The 10322-nt window shown below is 43.7% G+C and overlaps 1 protein-coding gene across 1 annotated transcript in view; it reads left to right on the top strand.

The window, feature by feature from the left end:
* Nucleotides 1-2826: 2826 nt before the first annotated feature.
* LOC130030318 (signal-regulatory protein beta-1-like) overlaps nt 2827-10322 on the top strand; it is a 30728-nt gene continuing 23232 nt past the window's right edge. Inside the window, 1 exon segment of the mRNA XM_056121562.1 lies at nt 2827-2938. Within this exon segment, the coding sequence (XP_055977537.1) occupies nt 2827-2938 (112 nt within the window).

The raw sequence follows: 10322 nt of genomic DNA, 5'->3' as shown, positions 1-10322 counted from the left end.
TGGTTTCTGTCACCTTTCTGGTTTCTCTTCTTCCCTCTCTCCACTATTCAGTTCACTCGTCTCTTCAAGAGTCAGTCATAGTTATTTCCACTCTGTCACAGAAACAGTCACTTTTGTCACACGGTTTCCCATTGTCCAGTCATCTTCTATTATTTTATATTTGAAGTTTGGGGTTTGGGACCACACCTGGTGATGTCCAGGCTCTCTGTTCAGGGATCACTCCTGGCAGTGCTCAGGGCACCATGTTCAGTGCCAGGGCACTGAACCATGTCAGCCAAGTGCCTAGAACCCTGTACTATCTCTGCAGCTCCCAATCTTCTTCTCCTGACTTAAATCCAAACCAACAAAGGCCCTGACCACAGCAACAAGCCGGGTGTGCCCTGTGAGAGCAGCGCCTCCTTAGGAGCCAGGCCTGCTACACAGGTGCTGAGTGGGTGGACTCTACCTGCTCACTTATGAAAAGGGGAACGACAGCTCTATCCTGTTGAGCACAAGGAAACATAAAAATAAACATTGTTAGGGTCCAGTGTCCGAAAGACCACGCAAAGCAATGAGCCTTGCAGTGTAATATTCTATTTGACACAGTCAAACAAGTATGGAGTTTAGAAAGCTGACATGTCAGGGCTGTCCACTCAAGTAGGAGAGTGACCCCTCCCCTTGTTTCCAGGGTATTTTTATACTTTTAAAAACTCAAGGGGCTTCCCTAACCATCTTGTGCCACTCCATGGTGACCTTTCCCTTGATTGTTTTGGTATTTATGTCCACTGATTTCATTCTGGGTAATTCTGCTTTTTCAGCTGACTCCCATAGTAACTGACAGTTACTGGCAAAAATTTTGCTTCTCCAAAATGGCTCTGAGGATGCCAAACAATGTTAAGTATTGTAGAAGGGGAGTAGGCCTTCACAACATGGGATTTACTCATGGTTCAACAATAGGCTGATCCTCTGGTGCAGATCTGCTACCAGAATCATGAGAGACTTCAAACCAGAGTAAACTTTTAGTATTTCTATATGATTCTAGAATATGCCTTGTCTCTAGGGATAAATCCAACTGCAAAGTGCTCTTTGGTATGAAAAATCATGGATGACTCACAGTCCCTCAACTCATAACTCATTTTGTCCAAACAAAATGAACAGCTCCTTTCTTTTCAAAAAGAAATTTGTAGCCAGCTATTTCTTGCTCTCTTGTATGTCCGCTCTCTTTCCACATTTAAATATCTATTTATAAGAAATACTCCATCCTCACAATGGAGACGTTACTGGTGCCCCCTTGAGCAAATCAATAAACAACAGAGGACAGTGCTACAGTGCTACACCATCCTCAATATTACATATGTTTTATTTTTTCCTTAATTCATTTAGTTCAAGTCAACATCTAATGACCTTTTATTAGTATGCACATGTTATTATGTTAATTATATGTCAGATGAACCATCCTGTTAAAAGTATAAAAATTAGTGGGAATAGAGCACATTCACTATGGTGAAACCAAAAGCACCACACATTTCTAGAACTTTCCCAAAACCTAAACAGAAATTGTGTACACCAAATAACTCTTCATATCTTCCCGCACCCCCAGCTCTAAGGTGTTTTTTCCTCTATGAACTAGTCCATTTTCAGTACATTATATATGTGGGAAGATATTTCTCTTTTACATTTGATTTCTTTCAATTAACACAGTATTTATTTTAAGGTTCATTTGTATTATAGGCTGGATCAGAATTTCATTAATGAGTAAGGTAAAGGTAAAGGTAAAGGCCCTCCCGTTGATCGTCGATTTGCTCGAGCGGGCCCAGTAACGTCTCCATTGGAGACTTTGTTGTTACTGTGTCTGGCATATTGAATACTCTCGGTAGCTTGCCGGGCTCTCCGAGAGGGGCGGAGGAATCGAACTCGGGTCGGCCATGTTGGCTGCTTGTAAGGCGAACGCCGAAGATACAGAGATTAATGAGTAGGGATGCAAATATTCCATTTTCACACATACTAGATTATATTCTTTCATTCATCTGTTGAGGAAATATTCTATTACTTTAAGACAATAAGATTTTGATAATTGTCACAGCAGAATGACAACACCAATATATATTGACTGGCAATTTAAAAAGTATAAATCTCAGAGACTTGAAACCATGTTCAGCTTTTTAGAAATTTCCATGTATATGGTAGTATTTGCACCTTCCTCTCAGTACTCTGAATTAGGGCAGACACCACCAGAAGCATCATCTGGGGAAGAGAAGGATGGATTTACTGAGGCCCTGACAGATCAGGGCTATCCCATTGGCACCATCGTCCCTCTGCTCATGCTCATTGGTCAGAAAAACCTCATGGTTTCTCATAATACAAATAAGAAAAAAGTCCAACACTCCCCGAGGCCAGACAGTGGAGGAACAGGGGAGGTGCTAATTCCAGACATTCCAGGGAAAACTCCTAAACTACCCTCTATGCTATGTCCTTAAGCTCCTTTGCATCACACTCACACAGTGGAGGTTCATAGTGGGGCAACATTAGATTCACACAATGTGCTGAACTCCTCACACTGAACATTCAGTCACTGCTGTAGGTTGCTGACAGAGAGTTGAGGAAACCTACAGATTGACAAGGATGAGTGAAGAGCTGCTTGTGTTCCCCTCAGGAGTGGTTGGGCAGGATGCAGAGCTGCAGGTCATCCAGCCTGACAAGTTCATGTCAGTAGCTGAGGGAGACACGGCCACTCCGTGCTGCTCCCTGACCTCCCTGTATCCCATGGGAACTGTCAAATGGTTCTGGGAGAGCATGGGTAGCCGGGATTAGACCTACAACTTTGGAGGCAAAGGCCACTACCCCCAAATGACCAATGTTTCAGATACCAACAAGTTAGACAACACAGACTTCTCCATCCGCATTTGTGACATCAGCCTGGCCGACATGGGCACTTACTACTGTGTGAAGTTCTGGAAGGGTAATGTTCAAGTCTGGGTCAGGCACCCTGGTCACTGTGAGTGGTGAGTTTTCTGAGGGGCCCTTCATCCTGTTGTGTGACCACAGTCAGGCTAGTCTCACTTCTGATAGCAGGAACTAAGGGCAGATGAGGAGCTGGTGCTTGTCCTTGGATCTGCTTCACAGTTCACTTCACCTGCCTTCGGAGATCAAAGATGTTGGAGTCACCGAGTCCTGCAGTTTTATTCCCTCTAACAAAGTATCAGCAAAGGGCTGCATTTGGTTCTGTTTGAGAAACAGCAGTGACAAAAGGTGATAAGAAGCACAGACTCTGTTTAGTCTGACAGGCTGACAGTCACACAGCTGTCCATTTTCAGAAAAGTTGTCAGGAAACCCTCCTATAATTCATGGAAACACACACACACACACACACACACACACACACACACACACACACACAGTCACTGAAAGCTCTGAGCAGAGCAGGTGACCTTGGAAAGTCTCAACCAGAGAAAATTCCCCAGTCAGATGACAAAGGGCTGCCTGATGAGATGATGGGAAGTCATGAGAAAATATTTATTTTTATTTTTATTTTTTATAAATTTTTATTGGTGATACCATGTGGTACATTTGTAGACTTACAAACATTTAAGTTATACAATGATTGGGTAACCATCCCTCCATCAGTGCCCATTCTCCACCCCCAATGATCCCAATATCCCTCCCACTACCCCTACCCAATCCCTCCCACCCCACCCCGCCTCTGTAGCAGGGCCTCCTTTTTGCTCTCTCTCTCCTTTTGGGTGTTGTGGTTTGCAATAGATGTACTGAGTGGCCATTGTGTTCGGTCTATAGTCTACTTTCAGCACGCATCTTCCATCCCAAGCAGATCTTCCAAACACCCTTTACTTGGTGTTCCCTTCTCTATCTGAGCTGCCTTCTCCCCCAGCATACAAGGCTGGTTTCCAAGCCTTGGAGCAGACCTTCTGGTCCTTATCTCTACTACTCTTGGGTGTTAGCCTCCCATGCTGTTACTTTATATCCACAGAGGAGTGCAATCTTTCTATGACCGTTCTTCTCTTTCTGAGTCATTTTACTTAACATGATACTTTCCATGTTGATCCACGTATATGCAAATTTTATGACTTCATCTTTTCTAACAGCTGCATAGTATTCCATAGTTTAGATGTACCAGAGTTTTTTAACCAGTCATCTCTTCTTGGGCACTCGTTTTTTTTTTTTCTTTCCAGATTTTGGCTATTGTAAACAGTGCAGCAATGCACATTCAAGAGCAGATGTCATTTCGACTATACTTTTTTGCCTCTCTGGGATGTATTCCTAGGAGTAGTATGGCTGGGTCAAATGAGAGATGAGACAATCTTTAAAGGTCTCAGTATTTTCATCTCCAAAATGGCAAAAATAACTGACACCTTTTAGGAGAATTGAAAGGATCTGAGATGCTATTTTCCAGAAGCACAGTAGACTCCAAACCAGGGGCTAGATCAAGGTTCTGTGAACTAGCTTTCTCCTGCGCATCAGTCTCCTGACACACAGAGGGTGACTAATCCCCCAATCTTTGTGGGAAGGTGTGAGATGCAATGAGACTGGTGAGAGAACAGATCAGTGTTGGAAACTAAGGGTTAAGTTAGATAGGATGAGGAAAGAGTCTTAGGGGACAGAAAAACAGGACCTTGTGGTGAGAACGCTGGTGCTAATTTATGTAGAACAGCACTGAGGCATGGACCTGTATATGCTCCATCTTGGCCTGACTGCCTTGGTATGAGAAAACAGAACTATAATAGCTCTTAGGAGTGCAGTTGTGCTTCTAATCAGGATATTCTCTCCCCATGCTAAGAATATTGTCCCCTAGTTATGGATCCTCGTATAAGACAATAAATGTGATCCAAGGGAGCTGATGGGAATCACAGTCAAAAGGACGTTAACCCTGTGACCTCAAATCATACTCTTTTATGTCGAATCACGAATCACGACCATCCAGTTATTCGTCGATTGCCTCGAGCAGGCCCCAGTAACGTCTCCTTCATCCTAGCCCTGAGATTTTTAAGAAAGTGCTATATTCAAGGCTCTTTAGGAGAATGAGACCCATCATTATTACTGGTATTTGGCATATTGGGTACGCCATGGGGAGTTTGCCAGACTCTGCTGTGTGAGCAGGTTATATTCGGTAGCCTGCCAGTTTGTCCAAAGTAGGAATGAGATAATAAGATGTCATAATAAGATGTCACGCGGTTCCAGGAATAGGCTTGGAGATCTCAGCCCCGGGACTTGCTTGCCTTTGTTCCTCTGCCGGTACCTTCAGGTGTGCAGAGAGTGGTCTCAGCATGGTGGTGGCTGGTCTTGGAGGTCTTCGGCTGCCAGAGCCCTGGTCAGGGCGGGGAGGAAAACTCAACCCGCTCCCCTCCAAGGGGCTCCAGTGAGGACAGCCAGGCGCGAGGGCAGGAGACTGCATTGTTCTCTTCCGGGAGCTGGTTTTCATAGTCTCTGAGTCTTGGCCGTTGATGGGATTACACGGCGCCAAGGGGCCAGTTGGTGGATGTGATCCCTGCCTACTGGAATTCAGAGGATCTGGGTGGAGGATGCTCAGCCCCGATCCGAGTAGGCTTGGAGATCTCTTTTATGTATTGTTTCTTAATCCATATTGGCATCCTCTTCATGGGGATTCTCCTTGGCAAGTGAATAGAGGTACTGTCTTACCAAAACTGTGGATGTCTCAGTGTTTGGAATTCTCAGTTTCCCCATAAGTGAAGTTTAGTTCAGGTCTATGAGATGCAGAGAGCAGTAGAAAGTTGTGTGGAAGCATCACTAGCGTCACTGAGCCCTGGATGAGAGCCTGGGTGAGCCACTTGTCTGTGCTCATGTCCCTGCTCTGCCTCCTGATCTCTGTGACCTCTCAAGTGTCACTCCACCTGGGGCCAGAGTCACTGAATACCTCGTCCTCACTCCAGAGCTACACACACCTGGGAGTGAGCAACATGGAGAAGGTGAGCTATGTTAGCTCAGGGGAATTCCTGCCTCTCAGCTTGGATGCTCTGAAGCCAAAGGTGCTAGGTCAGACACTCTCCTCCTCAGGCCTCAGGTAGTTGTGAGGTGAGAGTAGGAGGTGCCTGTCAGCCCTGATCTGTCATTAGAACAATGTGGGGAACATTGATTAGCTTACCCAGGTTCAGCTCCACCTGGACATTCTGACTGAACTGGTCAAGTGTGCCCTGAATATCTGATCTCCAGAGGCTGCTCATCACAGTCAGGTCAGAGTTCAAGAGTGAATCTTGTCATTGCAGTCTCAGAAGAGGTTCACCCACTGAGATTTCCATCCTTCATGGGGTCCTGCCCCCCACTTGCTTCTCTTCACAGTGATCCACTTCACCAGTCAACTCAGCTCACCTCCCTCCTGTTCTCTAACCCTGCTGAAACTTGATTCTATCCCAGACTTTTTATCTGTTTCATCTTTTGTAAGATCACCTAATGACACTTGAACCTTCTGTCTGTGTAAGCACAGAGGAAACCCTGCCTAGTTGAGTTCCACTGATCACCTGTGCGTGGTGTTTGGAATCAAGGATTTCCTGTGTCCTTAGTTCGTGACAGTGGACCTGCATTCATTGCCACCATTCTACACGTTTAATATTGGAAGTTGTTTTTCATCTACAATCTCCTTTCTCCTTCAACCATCTCCTGAGTTTAGATTTTACAGAAGAGACTTGGGGAACATAAGGAAGGGGTGTTTTAAGACTTCCTGATTTAGACCAAGTGATTGGGATAAGGTAATCCAGATTACCTGAATTTTTAGATAGGGACTATTAGCCTGGACATGTGATAGTTAGAGATGTGCTTACCTATGGCAGCATTATTAAAGGATTTGCACTATCTGTTTATGTGAACAAATATATCTTATGTCTCCCTTATATGACATGAGGTTAATCAACTCAGGTTACTGGGAGAACTCTCCTTAACACACACACACACACACACACACACACACACACACACACACACACACACACTTTCATAGACCCTGCATTATTCCAGCATGCCCTCTAGTGTTGTCTTCATCTTCTGTTCAGGGGAATGAACAAATTTCCTTAAAGAACATGCTCATGAAAGTTAATTGGTTGTGTCCAAAGGAGCACAGTTCTGTTTGTACATCCAGATAAAATTGGAGCCTATAATTATAGTCTCCTATTATTTTTTTTCACTGTAGTGCCATGATTTACAACACAGTTAATAATATATTGTTCCAACACCCACCACAGAAGTAACTATATTTTCCACCGATATACTAAGGACCCCTACTATCCACTTCTTTTTTCCTTACATAAGGCCGGTTCTATAAACCAAAGTCACACTATTAACTTTGTTTTATAGAACATATATAATATTAAATTTTAATTTCCTCATTTAATAATTTTAAGCAATATAAAACAGTGACACACTGCTCACTTTGTTTTTGTTCTGGGCCACATGTGACAATGCTCAGGCTTACTCCCGTCTTGAGCTCAGGAATCACTGCAGGGCTCAGGAGACCAAATAGTTGCCAATTTTAAACCTGAGCTGGCCATGTGAAAGGCAAGAGTGAATTCATAAGTGACTGAGAGAAAAGTGCTGGACAGAAATAAGTTTGGGGTGCCAGAGGAGCTTAACTGGTTTACTTTGTGAAGAATTTTCTGTTTATTTCAAAGCAAATGTTTCTACTGCTTAATTCATTCTTCCTGCAGAGGCCTGGAAAGGAGAAATGCCTGCTGTCCCGTTTACTCTGGTAGAAACTGGGATACCAGTACCAGCCCTCTAGATGGGCCATTGGATCAGCTCCCTAGATCCAGTGGTGGCCTTGCTTCCTTATCATCTCTCTATAAATGCCATCTGTGACCTTCAGAAAGTTTCCAACAATCATTCCAACTCAGGAACTTGGCTACTCCCAATTGTCTTCATTGGACTGCCATGTAGATATAAATCAAGAATCAAGCACTGTGCTAGGTAGTTTCAGGTAATTTATAAATCACAATACAATAAAATCAACTCTAATTATTCTCCTGTGCACAATTTAATAAAACATGGGCTGGACCAATAGCACAGTGGTAGGGTGTTTGCTTTCCATGCAGCCAACATGGCCAACCCGAGTTCGATTCCTCCGCCCCTCTTGGAGAGCCCGGCAAGCTACTGAGAGTATCTCGCCCACATGGCAGAGCCTGGCAAGCTACCCATCACGTATTCAATATGCCAAACACAGTGACAACAAGTCTCACTATGGAGACGTTACTGGGCCCGCTCAAGCAAATCGATGAACAATGGGAGGACCGTGACCGTGACAGATACTATTTTCTTATTACATTTGAGGTTCTGTTATTCTTTTGTATTTTTACTTCATTTGTATTTTTCCTGATAGTTTCTAACATTCCTTAATCACCTTTCAAATGTCTGAGCTAGTGACTCTCAAATAAGCAGATTCCTTCAGTATGAGTTCACTCTGTCTAATGATTTCTGTCCTCGGTAAATTCATTGCTGTGGGGTTGGCTAAGTGATGGAGCTTTTGCCCTATGACTCCACTACTCACAGGTCAGAGCTTCTGCCCTATGTAGTTCATTTCCATCCATGACGGAGGTGTCCCTACCACCCATGTAAGGGAACCCATCGAGAAGACTCACTCCCTCAAGTCTGAGGATCAAGTCAGTAGATCAAACACCAAATTCTCCTCACTGACTATGCTATCTCTCCTCCCCTCTTTCAATGAGGACAACTGGGAAGTCTGGCAAGAGCCTAAGAGTGATTAAAGACGAGGAACCTCTTTACCTTGATTTCTGAATTCATCCTAAACCAGAGCAGCAGTCAAGTTCAAAGTCTTCAGAATGTTTATGGGCCCTGGCATCACAGATGGAGGAAGAAGATTGCCTGAGAATTGACTTCTGTATAGTTCCTTTAAGGAAACTCTTGTTTCTTTATTTCCAGACCCAGAGACAGACCTGTGCACTCCATCCCACATACATTTCCTCCTGGGCTTCTTCCTTGGAACCAAAGTGTTGTAAGTGCTTGGTGTCTGTCATTTACATCTATAAGAAGTCGAGGATCTGACTATAAGTGTATGGAGGAAATGTTGGGGTGGTAGACAGGACAAGAGTTCTTCATGAAAGGAAAAGTCAACAGAAGGGCCATCACGTAAGCCACACATGGCCAGCACCCAGGCCAAGTTAAGAAAAATTTAACACGGTCCCCTCAAAATTCTAAGAAGGTGGTGGATTTTTTAACACATTCTCAACATCCAAGAAGTACATGAGTCCTGTGGAATAAGCTGGGCTCCGGGTGTTCAGAGATGGCCACAGAGTGTGGGCACAGGGAGAAGAGGGATAAATAAGCGGCAAGTGCACGGAGGTCCTCTGGAGACCTTCTCTAGAATATTTGATCATGGAGACATGTGACAGAAGTAATTCTCATTTGAGAGTAATTTTGAGAAATTTAGTAGCAACTGCTCTAAGGAATCTTTGCCATCCCTGAACCACTTGTGACAGGATAGGAGTGATGAAGAATGGGGATCAAGACCTAAGAAATTGTTACTGTGCAGAGTTGTCTCCTAGGAGATGCTTGTATTCCCAGGAAAGTTACTTCAGAAGGAGAGCAGCACCAGGGCACACACAAGGGAGTATTTATTCAATAAATAGATATTGAAGTGTGAATTGTTTCCCACAACTTCTTCCTCAAATCCTTTTGTTGCCGCCTCAGTCTCTGTTGCCTCCTTTCCTTTCTGAGTCTTGGCGATCAAAAGAAAATGAAAAAAAAAAAATAAACTTCCAGAATGTACTCCAGATGACTTCCGTCTCCTGAGACGTCCACAGGCCCTGATACCCTTCTCCCACCCTGATGCGCCCAGTTCTGGGACTTTATCCATAGTTTAGAACAAGGTTTATGGGAGCAATCTCAGAGATCGACTCTTGACATCATCCTAGAATATGAGAAACAATCACTCTATAGTATGAGAAACTAGACAAATCTGTGCATCTCAGAATATTGCTTTTCCACTGCTCTGGGATGACCTTGATCTACAGTCAAGAGTTACCTGAACTGGATTCCTCCATCCTCAAACTTATTGAGGTTCTGTTAGACTCTTAAGTATAAATTTTTATTTATTTTTATTTTTTATCATTATTTTTAAAGAAACATTTTTCTCCTCATTTATGCCTATGTGTTCTACTTCTCAAATTTATTGAAGCTCTCTAATGATGCTTATGCATAAATTCTTATATGTATCAATAATTTTAAAAGAAATGCTTTTCTCCTTCATCTATGCTTATGCATTATAGCACTGAATACTATATATAGGCTGGAGCGATAGCACAGCGGGTAGGGTGTCTGCCTTGCACGCAGCCAACATGGCCGACCCGAGTTCAATTCCTCCGCCCCTC

This window comes from Sorex fumeus, unplaced genomic scaffold (assembly GCF_029834395.1).
Source record: "Sorex fumeus unplaced genomic scaffold, SorFum_2.1 ptg000044l, whole genome shotgun sequence".
NCBI classification, from domain to species: Eukaryota; Metazoa; Chordata; class Mammalia; order Eulipotyphla; family Soricidae; genus Sorex; species Sorex fumeus.
The sequence above is the reverse complement of the archived record's forward strand: the minus strand, read 5'-3'. Positions and strand labels throughout refer to the sequence as shown.